The 22,365-nt window shown below is 37.8% G+C and overlaps 1 protein-coding gene across 2 annotated transcripts in view; it reads right to left on the bottom strand.

Annotated features, from left to right (window-relative positions):
* Positions 1–22,365, bottom strand: part of dock5 (dedicator of cytokinesis 5) — a 208,447-nt gene that overhangs the window by 102,345 nt on the left and 83,737 nt on the right. For both annotated transcript variants that reach the window (XM_066643473.1, XM_066643474.1), the window contains exons 21-23: positions 18,081–18,181; positions 17,836–17,970; positions 639–750 (exon numbers count right to left, since the gene is read on the bottom strand). In XM_066643473.1, the coding sequence (XP_066499570.1) occupies positions 639–750; positions 17,836–17,970; positions 18,081–18,181 (348 nt within the window). The remainder of the gene's footprint in view (positions 1–638; positions 751–17,835; positions 17,971–18,080; positions 18,182–22,365) is intronic.

Below are 22,365 nucleotides of genomic sequence, written 5' to 3'. Positions count from 1 at the left end.
ACGTGATTCATTCACTTTACGCCTTGTTAGTAGTGGCTAAAAGCAGAGGCACTCTAGACTTTCCTGGGGCTGTAAGCTAAATTTTATAGGAGTGCCCTACTACCTGAACTCTGTGAGCCAAAATGTGAGCATTTTTTGACAGTTGGACCTGACTCTCCACTAGTACTCTCCCTTCTTTTTTGGCTTAAGGATAAACAGACATATACAGAACAAAATATTTATTTAAAAAAACTATATATAAATAATCAGTTTTAAAACCTGTAATTTAGCATCTGTAATTTATACTGTACTGTTATTAATTGCATCAGCTCCTTTATGCCCATTCAAAAAGGCTCCCTCATTTTCCTATTTTTTTTTTCTCAAACATAGGTGAATAATACCTGACTGCTGTTATATTAATGGAATTATTGATTATGTCACACACAGCTTCACAGCGACATCTGGTGGGGCCAGGCCCCACATTCAGCTTGACCTTCTGGACTTCCATTAGATTCTGTTGTCTCCCCAGAGTTTAAATAAAGCTACATAGTTCTAACATACCATGATTTCACAGGCAGACCCTACTATAACCACAGGTATTTCAGGTTTTTTTTAATTTTCAAAATGCTCCACAATTTACTCTATTCCTGCACACTCACCTTTATCTTCACAGCCTCATCCAGAGGCCTGTCCATTAATGTATTGATGGACAGGAAAAAGGTATGAATGGAGTTGAAAAACTCATTCCCATCCTCGCTGTTTCCATAAAATCTAAGAGACATGAAACAGCAAAAAAATTGGTAACACTTTATAAGAAGGGTGTCTACATAACACATTAATTAAATCTTTCATAAACACTTCATAACAAGGTCATGAATGGTTAAATTAACATTAATAAACTTCTTTATTAATAAATTAATCATTAATAAATATGTTTATATGATATTAAAATGGATCAGTAGACAGGTTTCTGTGCAATGCTTTCACCCAACAAAAGGGCAGAAAACAGTACTCTTCACACTAGACAACAATGACACAGTGTTGTTTTGCAGTAAACTACACCAACTGGAGGGACCATGACCAGAGAATGTTTAATTTCATGATGGGCTCACATTCATCACAATCAGAGAATATTGTTGATCAAGGCCAACAAAAGGGCACATTGGCAATTAAAATTTGTGCAGTGCTGGTGTTGGGTATATTTCTGTTTATTAACATTAGGTGTAGAAGTTAATAAAATTAGAAGTTAATAAGATAGTTAACACCGTTGTTGGTGGTAACACTATAGAAAGGAACATGTTACAGTGACGTAATTACTTTTTTTTGTAAATACGTAATGTAAAAAAATACTGTTATATATTTTGTATCACATTACAGTTACTAACATAATAAAGACTATAATACTTCAGATTCTTGTGGTTTTCCATAAAATATTATTTTAATAACATTATTAACATTTCCTAAGTCGTTTTCTGTATAATATCTGCATGAACTAACACGTTGGCACAGCTGACTGCACAACATGTCATGTGACTGTGAATGTGAAGAGTGCAGCACAATTACAGTTAATATACTATGGCAAAGGAGGAGAAAACATGTTTACGCAAGTGTGTGTGGGTGTGTGTGTGTGTGTGTATGTTTAAAACCAAATATATATATCCACTATTACAAAGGTGAGTGAGCAAATAGATTATTCTTCAACAGTAGATTCTGAGGAACAGATTTAGGCAACTCACTGCAAGTTTAAAAAGAGCACCTTGAAGGTTTTATAACTTTTAATTTATGAAGACTTTTGTTTAATTCAGTTGTAATACTGGGGAACATGTACATATATCCAATAGCAGTCAAAAGTTTCGACACAACTTCTATTTAGTCATTGGTAGAATAGGACTATTAATTATATAAAACTGTACCAACCCTTCCTCTGCACAACCCAAGTTATTGTCTCAAACACAATAAGAAGGTGAGCAAATCTAAAAATTAACTCTTGACGAGGCCACAGCTGTTCACTGAAAACCATTCCAGATGAAGAACTCATGAAGCTGATTAGTCAGCTGTTAGCTAACACATTATATTAATATACAATGGGGAAAAAACATCCAACTCTTAAATTTTATTTTACTACTGAGCCAACAAGGATTTAGAAAGAGTGCAAAATCTAATGATTAAAGCAGGACTAGTGACCGGCTCACCCACACCCAGTAACGTTTATGAACAGAAAATTGTCTATTCAAAATAAAAGTCCTATTTTGAATACTCAAGTTAGGGCTGGCATTCATCCAGTGATAGGGGACAGATACTGACTGTCCTAACTCAGAGTGAGGATAATTTTGTAGGAACAGAGACGTGCAGTAAGGAGAGGCAGGGGACGCAATGCCTTACCTGATATATTCCAATCAAAAAATAAATAAATATATAAATATATGTGAAATTATCATTTTTAAAGCAATTATTTTATTCTTTAATGTGTGTTTTAAATGCAATTTCTTTATGTTTCTGAGCATTTTTGTCAAAATCATGATTTGATGATCAAATTTGAGGAGTGGCTGTAAATGCCTGCAAAACACATTGTAAGCAAAAGACAAATAGGCAAAAGATCTGTCTCACACTGGATTTCACTATCACATGAATACAGAACTGAGCCTGGGGAATAGTATATACCCATGAATATTTAAATGAATATCACCAATATGCTGTGTGTAGAGCTCATATTTACATGTCATTATCTTATATAGCATAGGACATTTATTTCACATATTTGCAGTAGTGGACTGTAACGAAGTAAATGTAATTCATTACTGTAATTTGTATTTCCATTTTGGAAATACTTTTTACTTTAAATCCACTACATTTCAAAGACAAATATCTTAATTTATACTCCACTACATTATGAAATGTGGCACCAGGAGATGGACAGATACAGTCAGAGTGCTTAAACAAGCAAACCAACCAGTTATGTTTTTTCACATAAAACCAAGTAATAAGAAAGGCAGATTTTATACTAACTTTTGTGTATATTTGAGACTGTAAGTAGATATAGATGCCATTAATCACTCCAGTTTATTTAACAGTGTTTAACCGTTTACAGCATAAATTAATACAATACTTGAAGTGAGGTCAAAACCAGAAATATAACCAGAAGTCTAAAAGGCAAATCCAATAAACAAAACAAAGTATCAAGCCAAAAAGTCTAGGCACATTTTTCCAGTATGTTCCTGCTCCTTGTTGCGACCTTTTTTTTTTTTTTTTTTTTTTGAGACAACTATAATTTTTGTATTGTATTTGTAATGTTTTGTCCTGTTTAGTGTACAGGGTGGGCTATAAATATATATATATATATATATATATATATATATATATATATATGTGGGAATGCTTGGTGATATTAACTTCCTGTTTGTGTAGGGTGACCATATTTGAGTTTTCAAAAAAGAGGACATATGGGGTAGGTTGGCAGCCCAAAAAATGTTTCCATAACCATGCAACTATGCTGCTGAAATTTAATACATAAACAGATATTCTTTAACAAGATAAATAACTAATGCCTTTTTGGACAGATTCCTTTTCATTCAACATTTGGCCCTAAGCAAAAATAATAAAATAATATTTTTGTCATTTCTTGACAGTTTATTATCAATGAAACCTGTTATTTTCTGTTCATAACAAACTTCAAAACTGACGCCCTGTATTAAAGTGACTTTTTTACACCAGAAAGCTCATGATCATCACAGAAACTAATGAGTTTATATTTTAACTGTGTTCTTTATACGTTGCTAAAACCAAGTACCACCTTTTATCAACCAGAAGTAATTTAGACTTGATAAATGATCAGAGCATCACTGGATCCAGACATTTATGTAAAAATACATATGCTATATTTCATATTTTATAAGGTCTGGCTGATAAAAACGTGCGGTATGTGAGATCTTTAATTCAGTCTCTCCCCTGTTCCAAAATTTTAATGATCCATACAGTTTGGCTGTTTTCTTCTAAAGTTAATGTGAAACAGAAAAACTGTGCAGATGTGACTTGATTAACTCGTCAGAAAGTCAGTAACGTCAGGTGTGTCCGTGTATTTGTGTCGTTATAGGGACAGAAGTGACAATTTTCAGTTTTGTAAAATATAGAGCAGAAAGTGAAAGTCTTGTGTGACACTGAAACGCATGCAAATACGAAGAAGAGATTATGATAAATTACCTTAACAACTTTCAACATATTGCTGTTTGAGGCTCCAGTAAAACACTGATGTGGAGCAGAGCTCGGCTGAAAGTGATGTAAAACAACTCTCTTCTCCCTTCACACACTGATAGCAACACCGCAGGAGAAATGCTAGCACAGGCTTCCAGTATCCATAGTTTCACCCTCTTCCCATTGAAAAAACAAAAGTTGGATCCAAAATGGCTGACTTAAAAATGGCCGCCATGGTCACCACCCATCTTGAAAAGTTTCCCCCGCTCCCATATACTAATGTGCCACAAACAGGAAGTTAATGTCACCAACAATTACTATTTTATTAAGGTGTGTCCATATAAATGGCCCACCCTGTATTTCTGCCTTGTCCCTTGTTTTCCTTCGTCATGTGCTTAGGAGCACATGGCTCTTTGTTTTGTTTTGTTCTTGTCTGAGCTTGAGTTGTGAGGCTAACGGGGCGCACATAATGAGGATCCTTGGTCAAGGGACTTCATGGACTTCCTCATGAATGACACACTGGCAGTGAATTTGCTGCTGTCTGCAGTCTCTGTAGTGTGAAAGAGTTCATATTTTTGGACCTCCTCAGTTCAACTTTATCCATGTCCATCTGACAGCGAACCAATCACAGTCATTGTGGTCTGCATCTATGTGACACATAGTTAGTTATATTTCTGGAGAGGTACAAGTAAAGCTATAGCATAGGGTTTGGTCTGATGTGTGCCCTACAGTGTAGGTTCAATGCAGACTCATAAATTGGGCTAAATACTCAGCAACCTCTGTTGGTTTTTAGAGCAAACATATTTGGTATATGTTACAGTTGATATAACATTCATTGTAATTATTATCTGGCAGTTTCTGTTGTGTTAATTAGTGCCCGACTAATTAATGACATTCTATTTAAAGACCAGTGCACCAAGAGTAACCCTAGAGTATTTGACATTGATTAAGCATGCATCTTATTATGAAAATTATAGTATCACAATAGAATCATAATAAACCTGGCACTTCTACTTTTGATACTTAAGCACATTTGAAGGTAAATACTTTTGCACTATTACTCAAGTGGAGATCTAAATCTAGGATTTCTATTTTTACTGGAGTAATATTTTACATTGAGTATCTATACTTTAACAAAAGTACATGGTTTGTGTACTTTATCCACCAGTGCATGTTAAAATCATATGTAGGCTTGTTGCTATCTATGAAACTAAGATGAAAAAATTACTTTTGTCTCTATTATGAGGGCGCTAGAGAGCCCAATACTGAAAACACTCCCTTTCTACAAAAAAGTAATTTAATTTATGAATAAATGTAAGTTTTTACAAATGTATTGGCAAAAAGAGCCACCAGGGGCACAGATGAGAGTGAGAGACATTTGGAAATTTAACTGGCACTTCTTGGTTCATCACATCTTTCTACTAAGTGATAATTAAAATCAGGCTTAGATTTTATAAGACACAGACCTTAAAAAAAAAACCCACCAAAAACCGGGGAGTAAAATGTGAATCAAACAAGTGGCATGTGCATTAAGAATTGAATTAAGAATTAAGGTTGAAAAAAGTGCTAAACAAATAAATTTTACTGACTTAATATTATTAAATAGATTAAATAGAAAAAAATGCCCATCAAACTAAGTTATTGAGAATTCATACTTTTATATCTTTGGGTTTCATATATGTGTAAACCTGGCTCTGTTTGTCCAGTGCTTCAGCTGCTCTTGACCTCAATTCATACCACGGTATATAAAATGTGCTTTATAAATAATCTTGGCTTGGATTGCCTTTGCCAAAGTGATGGAAGCCACATTAATCTGACTGAAATGTGTGTCACATGGACCTTTAATTGGGACTTGTATTTGGGACCAGCCCAATTAACATATTAATCCAAAATGTACTGTTGTGCAAAATCATGCTCCTTTAATCCTGTAAGGTTAGGCATCTACATGTTGTTTTCCTAGAATTAGCTAATGCATTTGTCTCAGTGCCACATAAACTTATGTGTAAACCTTTTGAATTTTTCCAAGTGCCAGATAAAGTTATTAGACTGGTTAAAGCATAGTTTGAGGATATTCAGTTTTACTTTAGTACAGGGGAATTTGTTATGTTGTGGCAGTGATTAAAAATAGGTATAATGGCAGGATGTACAATTTCTCCATTAGCATTTATGATGGCCATGGAGGTAGTAATTAAGGCCTCTAAGTGGGTCACAGGAAGGGAGAGTTTGCATGGAGAGACAACATGGCAACTCTGACTACTGTGCCTTACACACAGCCGTGTTAAATGATAATCTAAGGTTGGCTAGACTGAAATTTAAACCAAGCAAGTCTGGAAGTCTGTCGACATTCAAGAGAAAACTAGTGCAGGAAAATAAATATTTTGATGGAAAAATAAATTATCCCTATATTACTGGAGAGTGTAAGGACATTGTTTAAGTAGTGTGGCATGGTATGGGGGAGACTAGATTTATTTGTGAGCAGGAAGAGGACGCCAGGTGTACAACAGCAGTATCTCACGCAAAACAAGGCCAGTGATTTCCTTGGGAGAATCTAGAGAACTGTAAGATCATTTGGCAATGAGCAAAGAGGACAATGGAGGCAAGTCATATTATGTTTTTGCTGGTAGAAACTTGCAACGTCCTTCCAACAATGCAAATCTTGTATAGTGTGTAGGTGAAGACCTTAGATGTAGATTATATACAGGGATTGGCATGATGAAGAATATTCTATCATCCTGTAAGGTTACTTTGGAGCAGGGTAGAAATACATGGAGGCATAATCAGGTACTAAAGGTTTCAGCATGTTTGTTGAACAGCAAACACCTAGAGGTTAATGCATTGATGAGTGGTTGTAGTAATATATTGATTAGGTTTATGCATGAGGGTGAATGTATTCAAAAGCATGTGCAAGCTCTAAATATTTGTAGATGGGGTGAAGCACTAGATTGTAAATTGCTGGTGAACGTAGGCAGAAACCTGCACATCACATAGCGTATTGTGTTAAATACACTGAGGCCGGACATGGTGCTATAAAGAAGTTATCATAAACAGCGGAAATAGCTAGATGCAGTGGGTGATCTGTGTACCCATGGGCAGAATTCCATGAGTAACCTTAATTGTTAAGGGTAGTCATATGCTGATTGGATCAAAAATGACCACAGCAACCTTACTGAGTAGGTGTAGGATTTGAACTAAGGGTGGTAATATAAATTTTGTGGATGCAGGTAGGAAGAGAGTGGTGTCGGCCCTATGTCAAACTCTAATGGATTGGCACAGGATATTTTCTTATCTTATCCTGTGTATGATCATAATTAATAATAATACGGTTAATGGATCCAGAAAAACTGGTACAGCTGGAAAACAGCATGGTAACTCGGTAAGACATTTGAAAAAAGTTAACGTGTTAATATTAGAATTAGCTGGTGTTAGTCTGCTAGATGGTTAACTTAGCTATGTTCCTTGGCTACAGTTCTGTATGATCATACATGTTTTGTTACTGGGTTGGAAAGTCTGTCATAGCAGAGGAAAGTTAAAAGTAAGTTTACAAATATTGTAACCATTAGTTACAATTTAGCAATATTAGTTGGCTAAATAATGAATATTTGCCAAATTGAAGTGTCCTGGATTTTTGTGTAATACTATATCTTAGATATGTGGACTTATATATTTTTTTTTTGTTTTGTTTATCACGGGATGCCATCTCATCTCTATGCTTGCTTGTGGTTTAAATAAAATAATGAAAAGTTCATCTTAATGGAATCAGTTTGGAGTTCTGCACTTTACTACATAGTATAAGAAAATCTTTTAAAACATGCAGTGAATCCATTATGAATGCTGATTTGCATATCGCTTTAATGTATAGCCCTTTATCCCTCTGGAATTGGTGCTCCCATCAGCAGGATAAATCAGAACTTGTGCCAAAACACTTACGCAACTCAGCATGTCTTTTCCTAGAAACATAATAAACATAGCCCCCGAAACATTAGAGTCTTCTTTTCAAATAAATTTATATTTAGCTTGTCATTATAGAAAGACACAAGTGGCACATTTCTGTCTGAAATTCACAATGCTACCCTTGATGACCAACCCACTCATTTTCATATGATAATAGCATGCTAATCCGGCCAGTGTAATTGGAGGATTACGACCACAACATATGAAAACGTTCATTTTATTCATATAAATAGAAGCACATGGCTGTGTTTTCACACTGAGTGCTTAGCTGCCTGAGGAGGAATGGCTTCGTTTTGAGTAACGCCTTGATCCCACAGAGGACTGTGATGACTAAGTGAAATATGTTTGACTCGTTTTTCTGCAGCATGTCTGGCACTGATTTGCTTCTATGCTAGGTTGTTCAGTAGTATATTCCAGCAATGAGTTTCATGAAGCTGACGGTAAATGTTTTGTATTTGTGCAGAGGCACAGAGCTCATCTAAGTTTGGATGCTCTCTGCTGCTTTCAAGCAGTCATGTGAAGGCCATATGTATGGCGTTGTTGCTCCAGTCTGTGTCAATGCTAAATAACTAAAATATTCATTTTTCTATAAGTCATAAACAATAATAGAAAAATTCAGTCTGAGCTGTTGGTCTCACTGATGGGGTGGGATGGCAGCTAATGGGCCATTATCTTTAACAGCGGGTAGGGGATTTTTTTCTCACCTATGTTTACACACCTATATTATGAATAGTCAATGTGTGAGTCACAGGTTCTGAGAAAAAAATGTCACATACGATTTGTAACAATATAGAAGTAAAACTTTAAGAAAGCTGTAAAAAAAATAATAATAATAATAAAAAAAAGTGTGTAGCCAACACCCAAGTTCAGAGCTCACAAGAAAATTATGTCCACAATGTTTTTACTATATCAGCAACTTTGAAAAAAAAAAAATAGATGAAAGACATACCGACTTTTCTCACATTATTGTTGCTGGGTTTGTACTAAATATTAGCATGTGTAGCCTTTTGGGAACAAACTGCTTTAGGTATTTTTAAAAATGTTAAGGCATGTCAGATTTAACTCAGATGTTGAAAGGCCTCAGACACCAGACGGTTAAAATGATATATGTCACTTATGAATGTTGCTTTGAAGGTCACTTTACTCTATTATTATAAATTATCCCAATATGCTATAAGCACACAACACTAGAAAGGCTGAAATTTTGGGATCCTAAGAGCTAGCCTTTCTTATGTAAATGAGGCATAGCAGAGAAGAGTTTGGAGAGACATCTCCAAAGGACATGAGATCTCAGTGAGAAAGAGAGATAAATAGCTATATATATATATATATATATATATATATATATATATATATATATATATATATATACACACACATCATTTTGTTTGTTAACTCAGTAAAGTAGAATAATCAACAAAAACACCTGTAAAGTTTCCTAAGCCTTTTAAATGCTCCCATAGTCTGGTTCAATAGGCTACACAATCATGGGGAAGACTGATTTGACAGATGTCCAGAAGGCAGTCATTGACACACTCCTGCTAAGCATATTAATGGAAAGTTGATTGGAAGGAAAAAGTGACCACACTGCTGGAGTCAGTGCTTCAAGAGCACAGATATATCCAGGACATGGGCTACAACTGTCACATTCCTTGTGTCAAGCCACTTATGGCACAGAAACTATACCAGAAGTGTCTTACTTGTGCCAAGGAGAAATTTAATTTGGAAATGAAAGTCCCAGAGTCTTGAGGAAGAGTGGAAACAAACACCATCCAAGCTGCTTCAGGTCTAGTGTGAAGGTTTCATAATCAGTAATGGTTTGGGGAGCCAAGTCATCTGCTGGTGTTTGTCCACTGTGTTGTATCAACATCAAAGTCAGTGTAGCCATCTACCATGAAATTTCAGAGCACTTCAGATTTCATTTTCCAGCAGGATTTGGCACCTGTCAACACTGCCAAAAGTACAAATACCTAGTTTAATAACCATTGTATCACTGTAACTGATTGGCCAGCAAACTTGCCTGACTTAAACCCCATAGAACAGTGGTTCTCAAACTGTGGTACCTGTACCACTGTGGGACATGAAGCAGCAAGAGGTGGTACACCAGATGATCTCTAAATTTCCTACTTAACTAAAGAATTAAGTAATAACTGAACATTTAAAACTGAAAAAATTGTCTTGTTTAAACTACACAATGATTCACAGGTTTCAAAATTAAGCTTTAATAAAATCTGTTTGTGAGGAGTTTGGTGTGTTCTCCCTTTGTTCGCGTGGGTTTCCGGGTGCTCCGGTTTCCTCACACAGTCCAAAAACACATGTTGGCAGATTGATTAATGACTCAAGTGTCCATAGGATGCATGTGTGTGAGTGAATGGTATGTGTTCCCATTTTTTGCACAGTGATTCCGATAGGCTCCGAACCCACTGTGACCCTGAATTGGATAAGTGGTATCAGACATTTTTATCGTACATACACTACAACTATGAGAGACAGAATCTTTAAAAAAATCCAGAAAATTATACAATTTATTTGCATTTTATTGCATTAAATTACTATTTGATACAACAGAAAAACAGAGCTTAATACTACAGGTATTAGGTACAGAAACCTTTGTTAGCAATTACAGAGGTTAGGCATTTCCTGTAGTTTTTGACAAAGTTTGCAGAAACTGCAGCAAGAACTTTGGCCCGCTCCTCCATACAGATTTTATCCAGATCTTTCAGGTTTCGGGGCTGTCGTTGGGCAACACTGAGCTTCAGCTCCCTCCAAAGATTTTCTATTGGGGTCAGGTCTGGAGACTGGCTAGGCCACTCAAGGACCTTAAAATGCTTCTTACAGAGCCACTCCTTAGTTGCCCTGGCTGTGTGTAACAGGTCATTGACATGCTGGAAGACTCAGCCACAACCCATCTTCAATGCTCTTACTGAGGCAAGGATTTTGTTGGCCAAAATCTTGTGATACATGACCCCATCCATCCTCCCTTCAATATGGTGCAGTCTTCCTGTCCCATTTGCAGAAAAGCACCCCCAAAGTAAGATGTTTCCACCCCTATGCTTTACGGCTAGTACAGTGTTCTTGGGGTTGTATACATCCTTCTTCCTTCAAGCACAGCAAGTGGAGTTGAAACCAAAAAGCTCTATTTTGGTCTCGTCTGACCACATGACCTTCTCCCATGCCTCCTCTGGATCATCCAGATGGTCATTGGTGAACTTCAAACAGCCCTGGACATTTGTTGTCTTGAGCAAGGGTACTGTGTGCGCCCTGCAGGATTTTAATCCATGATGGAGTAGTCTGTTACTAAAGGTCATCTTTGAGACTGTGGTCCCAGTTCTTTTCAGGTCATTGATCAGGCCCTCCTGTGTAGTTCTGGGCTGATATCTGACCTTTCTTAGAATCATCCTTACCTCATGAGGTGAGATCATGCATGGAGCCCCAGACTGAGGGAGACTGACAGTCATACTGTGTTTCTTCCATTTTCTAATAATTGTGCCAACAGTTGTTGCCTTCTCACTAAGCTGCTTGCCTATTGTCCTGTAGCCCATTTCAGCCTTGTGCAGGTTTACAGTTTTGTCCCTGGTGTCCTTAGACAGCTTTTTGGGCATGGTGGAGAGGTTGGAGTGTGATTGATTGATTGTGTGGACAAATGTCTTTTATACAGGTAATGAGTTCAAACAGGTGCAACTAATGCTGGTAATTAGTGCTGTAGTGTATGTTGTGTATACACCATGATATATATAAATATATATATATAATATATAATTTTATATATTGTTTTTGTAGCGTTGACCTTATTCAAACTCTTATGATTATTGATCTTTGACTAATGATAATAATTAACATTTTATAATTGACTTAAGTAATTAAACATTAACAAGTAGTTTGAGAATGAATATTGGCCTAGCTACGTGAGTTCTTCAGGATCTTCAGACTTTTAATGAACAGACTCCACACACTGATTTCAAATAATGGAAATATTTATTAACAAAAAGAATATTTACTTAACATAGCATAATCTCAAGATCTCACGGCATCAACGCAGGTGAAGCCTATTCGAATTTAAAGATAAGCTAGGCGCTAGGACTTGTGACTAATGTGTTGCTAACTGAGGTTTTAATTAATGTATAAATGCATCAAGAGACTTAATTTGGCACCAGCTCCTGGAAAGTGAGTGAAGTTTGCTTGCTTACTCTTTTTTGCCATTTTCACCGAGCCATCGGGTCCCGCCGTTTTAACCTCCGTGCTCCGGGTTTTGCTTCGTGTCCTCCCCGCGTCGTTGAAGGTAGGCTCGCTGGAAAGGGGATTCCTTCCAGGTTGAGTCAAACACTCTTGGTCTTAGACGTGGTGACGTCAGTCGGGGGTTCCCCTTCGCGGAGGACTGCAGGCCTGGCTGGTATTCCCCTGAGTGGGGTGGCGTCTCAGAGTCGTTAGCTCGTCACTCGAGTCTCCAGAAGCGGTGCCCTCAGAATTCGGCTTATAACGCTAAGGTATCCGCTATCAACTAATCTAAAGGGGTGATGTCTTATTCTGGCCACGAATAAGTTTCACCTGCTTTGATCAAATCGTGAGATTAAACTTCGGTTGGGCGATAAAACATAAACACAATAAAAGAACAAAGGATTATTCTGAATTACTCGACGTTACTGGTAAATTTTCTTTCACACTCTAGCTAGTGCAAGACATCTCCTGGGAAGCTGAGTGAAGTCCTTTTAAAGTCTTTGTTTCGTCGGCGTAAGGAAGAGTAAAACGTCTCACTTGGAGAGGTTGAAAATCAGGGAGAGAGAGCGTAAGAGAGAGCGCGCAAATTAGAAAGCGTAAAAGCAAAGAGAAAGAAAGAAGAGTCGAAGCAGAAGAAGTGGCGTGGTCCGGGCACACTCTTTTCAGAGGTGGCGCGGTCACGTCCAACTGGGAGGTATCCTTCCTTTGATTGGATCCTGGGTCTGAGGCTCACGTGACTTGTTTCACGTTTCAGAGAGAGAGAGAAAGGATACACGTATACACAAAATTGAAGAACATAAAAATTACCTATACATACTTGTGGTATAGCATAATATGTGTCCTGGATTATTAATATCAAACATCTACGTATATATATCTTGGGTACTTTATGATTACATCCCACTACAATATTATGTTAGAAGATATAAATTCGTTTACTTAATTAGAGACAGAAACTTTCTTTTATGATTGAAACAGTAATACACATCACTTCATTGGTTGGTAGACATTCATCTGAGGACAACAAAAGGGGCTGACATTAATACATATTTGCATAAAACAATGTTCATGAACACTCGTTGCTCGGTGTGCATTTAGGAGTTAGTAGGGCGAAACACGATTTCGCAAACGTCCACTTGGGGTCGCTGTTGGTCCACGCTGTTCGTCCTGTGCGGATGGGTTACCCGGAGGTCAACTCGAGTTAAGTCAGCGCTGCCATCTGTTGATTTTCACACGAGATAAGTTTCGCCATTTAGGCGCCACAGCCATAAAGCCGAATTGTCACCCACAGTTATTCCCCACTTTGTTTGATCTCCCCTCTGCCTAAGAGCATAATAAACGGGTTTGTTATCTTTCATTCATGGCGGAGATGAGGGGGCCATGGGCAGGCGTCCTGGTGAGTCCTTTGATGTGAGTTCGTACGCACACACAAAATTCTGTGGAATGTGGATTCTGTTCCAAACACAAAAATCCTTGTTAAAGTGGAGAGTTCTTATTCAGAACTTTCCATGTCTTTATTTCTTCATTTGATTTGATCCATACTCCACTACAGTGCAGAATAGGAGGGCTTCTTAAAGAAAAACTAACAGGTCTGTGAGAGGCAGAATTCTTGCTGGTTAGTAGGTGATCAAATACTCATTTCATGCCTTTAAATGAAAGTTCATTACTAAAAATCATACAATGTGATTTTCTGGATTTTTGTTTTTAGATTCTAAAAAGATTGAAGAGTACCTTAATAAAAAAAATTCCATTCTTTGTAGCTGGGAAAATCTGCAGATTGTCAGACAAGTCAACCTTACATACAAACCACTTTGTGGCATAATTTTAAGTTTTTAATTATTTTTGGTCTTCTCTAAGTGTAAATAACATAGGAGACAGTTTGCAGTTTTTTTTGTGATCATTTCATGAGCTTCAGGTGCTGTTTAATCTTCCAGCTTCATCTTATTTTGTTTACTTACAACTTCGTTCTGCACTCCGAGCATATGGAGTTCTATGGTACAATGCTTCCAAAACACATCCTTTGGTGGACTGCATAAGGCCGGGTAATAATCTTCGAGGAAGGGTTTCATTTATATATAAGTATATATACTCTAGTAGCATATTAAACCACTGATTGTTGAACAACTTTGGGAAGAGAGCTTTCTTCTACAGCCCCTTTTTGGATTGGGAAACTAAATGGTCCAATTTAAGTGAAACCTCACTCACTCATTGACTTCTTCATTACAGAATTATTCACAAGGCTTATGCAACACATATAGGAATGAAACTTTGTTATGGTTGCAGCATTTGTCATTCAGCACTTGGTACTTTTATTCATATGTTTTGGGAATGCTCCAAAGTAGCAAATATATGGTCTTCTGGAGTAGATAGATAGATAGATAGATAGATAGATAGATAGCATTTATTGTCATTGCACATGTACAACGAAATTGAGCAGCAATCCTTAAAGTGCTTAAACAACAAAAACAATAGAAACATGCATGTTTCTAAAATGTAAAAGCTGTTTTTTAGTGTGTTTGTCCTGGATGTGATGGACCTGAAACGTTTTCCTGAGGGCAACTGTTGGTAAAGATGGTGTCCAAGGTGGGAGGAGTCTTTCAGTATATTGGCTGCCCTGCTGAGGCAGCGGGAGCTGAACAGAACCTCCAGCCTGGGAATGTTGATCACTCTCTAGTGCTCTCCTTTTAGTAGGCATATTGTGCAATCTATTGGATCTCACCATTCCACTTTTGCCACACTTAAGTCACCTAAATGATGACTCAATATTTCAATTACCTTTGATTAAGCAAATTGGTATGGTATTTTCAGGTTTTATAGCTATCAAGAAAACCATTATACAACTCTGGATTACCCCTCAATTATCAATTATGGATTTTTGGATTTTATGGAGTTTTCAAAATATAGTCAAACTGGAACACATAACAGCTCAACTTAAAGCACAATCCTCAACAATTGGTAATTGGGTGCATTTATGAATGATTCTAGTCATGTTATTGTTTTCAATTAAATGTTTTTTTTATTTATTGTATCTCTTTTAGTACCACCTGTTAACCCCATGGTGTATGAGACCTTTCAGCCATGTCTGAGATGATCTAAAAAAAGTTTGTTCTCAAAAAAGCTACACATGTAATATTCAGAACAAACCCAGCAACAATAATGTGAGAGAAGTGTGCATGTTATTCATCTGTTTTTTTTTCTTTGTTTAAATTAACTCTAAACATGGACTTCCTATAAAAACTATATTCAAAGTGCTGATAAATAGTGAAAAAACATGTTGTAAACATTTATGGAGTTTCTTAAGAACTCTGAATCCTGTAGGCATGGGTGTTGCCTACACATGGTTGTTGCCTAATTATTTTTTATACATAATTTTATGTAATTTTATTATATATATATATATATATATATATATATATATTGCTATGAATTTGAATCTGTTTTCCTCAATACCTGTGGCTCACACATTGACTATGCATGAGATAGGTGTGAACCACAGGTGAGAAATCCCCTCCCCACTGTCAAAGATAATGGCCCATTAGCCCCCACCCCACCCCATTAGTGAGACCAACTGAATGTTTGTGTGTAAACGGTGCTATTTCAGTTATCTAGCAATGACACAGCTATACGTATGAGTTTCAGACGACTGCTTGGAAGCAGCAGAAATGAAGCCAACACAAAATGAAGCCATTCCTCCTCGGGCAACCACAATGCGTAACTGCGTGACTTGGATCTCTGCAGTCAGTGTGAAAACACAGCCATGTGAATTTGTTTATATGACTAAAACTGTGTTTTTACACATCATAATCCTCCAATAAGAATGGCTGGATTATCATGCTATTATCATATGTATATGAATGGGTAAGCCATCAAGGGTTGTGATCTGAGTCTCAAAGAGAGACATGCCTCTTGCTACTTATCTTTCTATAATAACCAGGTAAAAATAAATTTCTTTTCAACTTCCATATATTTGAAAATTAGATGCTTCAAGGTTTCTGTGAGTATGTTTATTACGTTTCTAGTGTTTGGTGCAAGTTCTGATTAATCCTGCTGGCAGGAGTGCCAACTCCAAGGGTTAAATATGTGGAAAAGAAATAGACTGAACTATGTATGTGTATTTCCATCTGTTTTAAAAGTTTATTTTTGAATACACAAAATACTACATTTCCAGGACTCATTAGAAACTGAAGTTTTGTTATTTGTTAGATGATTTTTTTTGTACAATATTTGTTAGTCAATAATTTTCTTTGTATTTTGGATTTATTGGTTATATTCTCTGCCGTTTTTTGGCACAGATTTTCCCTTTCTTATTGAACTATACAGAGCATTCACACACATGTATATGCTTCATTTTGCACATGGTACAATATAACAATATATTCACAAGATAAACACTCATGAATTCAACTCCAGCTATGCTCCAGCTAGCATTTGCATTTATATTTTTTTTTAGTGTCTGGGTGATGTTTGTTTGTATTTTAGTTGGCATGCGAGTTTATGTTTAATATAAAAAATTAAAACATGGACAAGCAATTAAAAAATAATAATGATAAAAAACAATGCAAATATTGAAAAAAAAATCTCTGTGCAGACCAGTCAATTTCTTCCACACCAAACCCACTCATCCATTCATCCATGTATTTATGAACCTTGCTTTGTGCACTGGTGCACAGTCATGTTGGAAAAGGAAGGGGCCATCCCCAAACTGTTCCCACAAAGTTGAAATTGAATGAAAGCATGCAACTGTCCAAAATCTCTTGGTTTTCTGAAACATTAAGAGTTTCTTTGCCTGGAACTAAGGGCCCAAGCTCAACTCCTGAGAAACAACCCCACAATTTAATCCTCCTCCAAACTTTACATTTGGCACAGTGCAGTCAGACAAATACTGTTCTTCTAGCAACTGCCAAACTCCGACTCGTACATTGGATTTCTATCTACTGCTCTAGAGCCCAATGGTGGCATGGTTTACAACAATGAATCTGTTGCTTTGCATTGCAGTTTGTGATGTAAGGCTTGGATGTAGCTGCTTGGCCATGGCAGCCCATTACACAAAGCTATCTACACACTTTTCTTGTGCAGGCCATACGAAGATTTGAGGTCTGTATCAATTGATTCTGCAGCAAGTTAGCAACATCAGTATCTACTGACCCACTCAGTCATTTTACATGGCCTACCAGCTCATGGCTGAGTTTATGCAGTTCCCAATTGCTTCCATTTATAATCCCACCGACAGCTGATGGCAAAATATTTAGTAGCTAGGATATTTCACAACTAGAATTGTTTCACAGGTGGCATCCTATCACAGTGCCATGCTGGAATTCAGTGCTTTTTAGAAACATGTCTCCATGCCTAGGTGCTTGGTTTTGGATGTGATTGAAACACCTGAATTCAAAAATTTGGATGGGTGAGTGAATAATTTTGTCAATATATCGTAGACTATCCCACCACAACCGACCCACAGAAATCAATTTTAAAAAGTGTACACATGTAAGACTGCAGACTCACCTAAGGTAAAGGATGCGAGACTGTACAATGAAACGGAAGAGATACTTGAAGGATTTCAGGGCGGAATAGAGCCTCTCCATGTAAGCTTGTTCCTCAGTGTGACTAACATAGAAATTCAACACCTTTGTCAGTTTCCTATAGAAAAATAAAAATAAAAAGCTCAACGTGATATTTTGTATAAATGCTTTCAAAATATAACAAAGAAACAATCTAAGTATAATATGAAAAAAGAGAAAAGAACTTACATGTAAGCTAGCGTGGCACTAAAGTGCTTGTTTATGTACGTCTCCAAGACAGGGTTGAAGTGTTGAAATTTTACGTCCCCAATCAATGAGATTATAAACACCTGACCAAAATAATAATAATAATTGTTTGTGAGATATATAGATACTGCTTTACTCTCCTGTGTTGACCAGAGTAGGATGTGTGCCCCTTCTGAGTGATGTTTCCTCTTAAGGTTTTATATATATGTATGTGTAAAAGTGTGAAAGAAATATTTGCAACAAAATAGGTCAGAGAAATGAACCAATGAACCTAGATTCAAAATACAAAGAACAATTTGTTAAATATATATGAATAAATAAAAAGGATATTGCTATTTGAAGAGTGTTTTTCTTCTATGTCCATTTACATAAGAAAGTGTAGCTAATAGTCCACTAATGGGCTGCAAGGAGCAGGGGTAGTGTCCTCAGGATCTCAATATTTCAGCCTTTCTATTGTTAACCTTTCCGTCTGTATATCCAAGTGTTCATTGACATAGAGAACTGTGGTAAACAAAGGCTGGTGCTGTTGTCCCACTGCTCACACATGATTACTCAGATTTATTGATGGTGTAGCGGGAGGATGCCAGTGTTTCAGGGTGCCCTCATGTCTGTTTTACCTGATGGTTCACTCCTTTTTGTTTGGCTGTTGTATTTAGATCTGCTGGAGTTACTTGTCACACTCCAACAATATTCATATTCTCTATATTCCATAAATACAAACTATGCCATCTCTCTATTCCTCTCTACTAGTTAATGGCCGCCCTCTTGTCCAACGTACCCTGATGGAAGAATGGCTGGTGGAGGCTCCTGTGCACCTAATTTGAGACCAGTCAGCTGTTCTCCATTTACAATATCTACTACACTCCATACATTCAGGCCACATTTGTAGCCTCTATTGTCACTAGGCAGCAGCTCCTTAATATTTGACGGGAATAATTCAGCACACACCTTTACTAAAGACCTACTTTATAAAGACTCCATCTATCTATAACTTCTAAGTAACCATCACTCTACAAATCCACCTACCTACCTACAACTTTATCTATCCATCCATGCTTTTATCTGTAAATCCAATTATCCACCCCTCTGTAGATATACCAAGTTATCTAGCTACAACTATCTATACAACCAGCTATTTTCCCATATAATCTGTAATAATATTTTACCATTGATCTGTGACTCTAATTAAACATCACTCTACAAACATACACTCTACCGATCTACCTGCTTGCAGCTCTGTCTTTTCATCCGTCTACAGATCTACCCCACTAACTATATACAACTAAGGCAGGAACACACCCTGGAGGTCTTTCACAGGTGACACACACACACATACATTCACTCACACCTATGGACACTTCGGAGTCAACAATCCACCTACCAATGTGTGTTTTTATCCACACCTACCTACCTCCCTATCTATCTATCTATTCATCCATTCATCTATCTACCTGTCTGTCTATTTACCTGTATGTCTGTCTGTCTATCTATCTATCTACCAATGCATCCATCTATCCACCTATTTATTTACATATTTATTCATAAATCCATCCATCTATCTAAATATCAAGCTACATACATATCCACCTATCTATTCATCTATTTATCGACATACCCACCTTAATGTCTATCTATCATATATCCACCCATCCTTCTCTGTCCATACATCTATCCATCTATCTAAATATCCATCCACCTATTTATTTACATATTTAAACATCCTTCTACCTATCCATACATCCATCCACCTATCTAAATATCTATCAATCTACATACCTATCCACCTATCTTTTCAGCTATCGATTTACCCACCTTAATATCTATCTATCATATATCCATCCATCTCTGTCTATCTGTCCATACATCTATCCATCTAAATATCCATTCACATATCCATCTGAATACCTATCCATCTATCTATTCATCTATATATATACTCACCTTATTATCTATCATACATCTATCCATCCTTCATTTTACCTGTCCATTCATCTATCCACATATCTAAATTTCCATCCAGCTATCCATCTATATACCTATCCATCCATATATACCTATCCACCTACATATATATTCACCTATGCTTCGATCTATCCACCTGCATATCTACCTACGAATCTATCTATCCACCTACCTATCCATCCAACCATCTGTCCATCTACATATCTACCTACCTATCCACCCAACTATATATCTATTCATCTATTCTACTTATCCATATATCTATCCACCTATCTAAATATGCATCTATCTATATATCTATCCTCCTATTTATCCATCCACCTACCAATCATACATCTATCCTCCTAGCTATATCCATCTATCATCCAGCTATCAATCCATCTATCCACCAACATATCCAGTCATCTGTCTACCTATCCATTTATTTATTCATCCATTTCACATCTAACGACCTATTTATCCAACTATCTACCTGTTTATCCGTTCATACATTTTTCATCTACTTACCAAATTCATGCATCTATCCACCTACCTGTCCATTCATCCATCTATGTAACCAATTGTATATCCACCTACATATCCAGCCATCTATCTACCTGTCTACCCAACCATCCAAATATGTATCTATATATATCTTCCTATTTATCCATCCTCCTACCTATCATCCATCTACCTATAATCCATCTATCCACCTACATATCCAGCATCTATCTACCTGTCAATCTATTTATTTATTCATCCATTTGACATCTACCTATTTATCTATCCATCCATCCATTTCCATCCATTTTCCACCGCTTATCCGAGTCCGGGTCACGGGGGAAGCAGTCAGAGTAAAGAAACCCAGACCTCCCTCTCCCCATTCACTGCTTCCAGCTCCCCCGGGCTATACTGAAGCGTTCCCAGGCCAGTTGAGACATCTAGTTTCTCCAGAATGTTCTTGGTCTGCCCCGGGGCCTCCTCTACATTGGACATGCCCAGAACACCTCACCAGAAAGGTGTCCAGTAGGCATCCAGACCAGATGCCTGAACCACCTCAACTGGCTCCTCTCGACATGGAGAAGCAGCGGCTCCACTCCGAGTCTCTCCCGGATGTCCGAGCTCCTAACCCTGTCGCTAAGGGAGAGTCCAGACACCCTGCAGACAAAACTAATTTCAGATGCTTGTACCCGCAATCTCATCCTTTCACTCACTACCCAAAGCTTGTGACCATAGGTGAGGGTTGGGACGTAGATTGTATGGTAAATTCAACCACTGCACCGGTCCGCCTGTCAATCTCCTGCTTCATCGTTCCTTCACTCGTGAACAAGACCCCAAGGTATTTAAACTCCTCCACTTGAGGCAGGATCTCACTTCCAAACTAGAGAGAGCACTCCAACCTTTTTCAACTGAGTACCACAGACTCAGATTTGGAGGTGCTGATCCTCATCCCTACCGCTTCACACTTGGCTGCAAACCAGCTCGATGAAGCCAACAAGACCACATCATTACCAAAAAGCAGACATGGAATCATAAATCCACAGAACCGGTCACCTTCGGCCACTTGACTACACTGAGAAATTCTGTCCATAAAAATTATGAACAGAACCGGTGACCGGGCAACCCTGACAGAGTCCAACTCCGACTGAAAACCAGTCTGACTTACTGCCCGCCATACGAACCAAACATCTGCTCTGTTTATATAGGGACTGGATGGCTCATAGCAAAGAGCCCAGTACCCCATACCCCCAGAGCACCCCCCACAGAATATCCCAAGGGACACAGTCGAAAGCCTTCTCCAGATCCACAAAACACATGTAGACTGGTTGAGCAAACTCCCACGCATCCTCCAGGATCCTAGCGAGGGTAAAGAACTGGTCCTGTGTTCCACGATCTGGGGCAGAATGCGCATTGTTCATCCTGAATCTGAGATTCAACTGTCAGTCGCACTCTCTTCTCCAGTACCCCCGCATAGACCTTACCGGGGAGTCTGAGGAGTGTGATCCCTTTATAGTTGGAACACACCCTCCAATCCCCCTTCTTAAAAAGGGGAACCATCACCCCAGACTGCCCCCGATGTCCACGTAGTGTTGCAAAGACGTGTCAGCCAGGACATCCCCACAACATCCAGAAACTTGAGGAACCCGGGGCGAACCTCATCCACCCGCAGGGTCCTACAGCGAAGGAGTTTTCCTACCGCCTCGGCCACCTCAGCCCCAGTGATAGACGAGCCCTCCCCAGGATCCCCAAACTCTACTTCCTCTGTGGAAGACGTGCTAATGGGATTGAGGATACCCTCAAAGCATTCCTACCACCGCCTAATGAC

The sequence above is a fragment of the Hoplias malabaricus genome, chromosome 14, assembly GCF_029633855.1.
Source record: "Hoplias malabaricus isolate fHopMal1 chromosome 14, fHopMal1.hap1, whole genome shotgun sequence".
NCBI classification, from domain to species: Eukaryota; Metazoa; Chordata; class Actinopteri; order Characiformes; family Erythrinidae; genus Hoplias; species Hoplias malabaricus.
The sequence above is the reverse complement of the archived record's forward strand: the minus strand, read 5'-3'. Positions and strand labels throughout refer to the sequence as shown.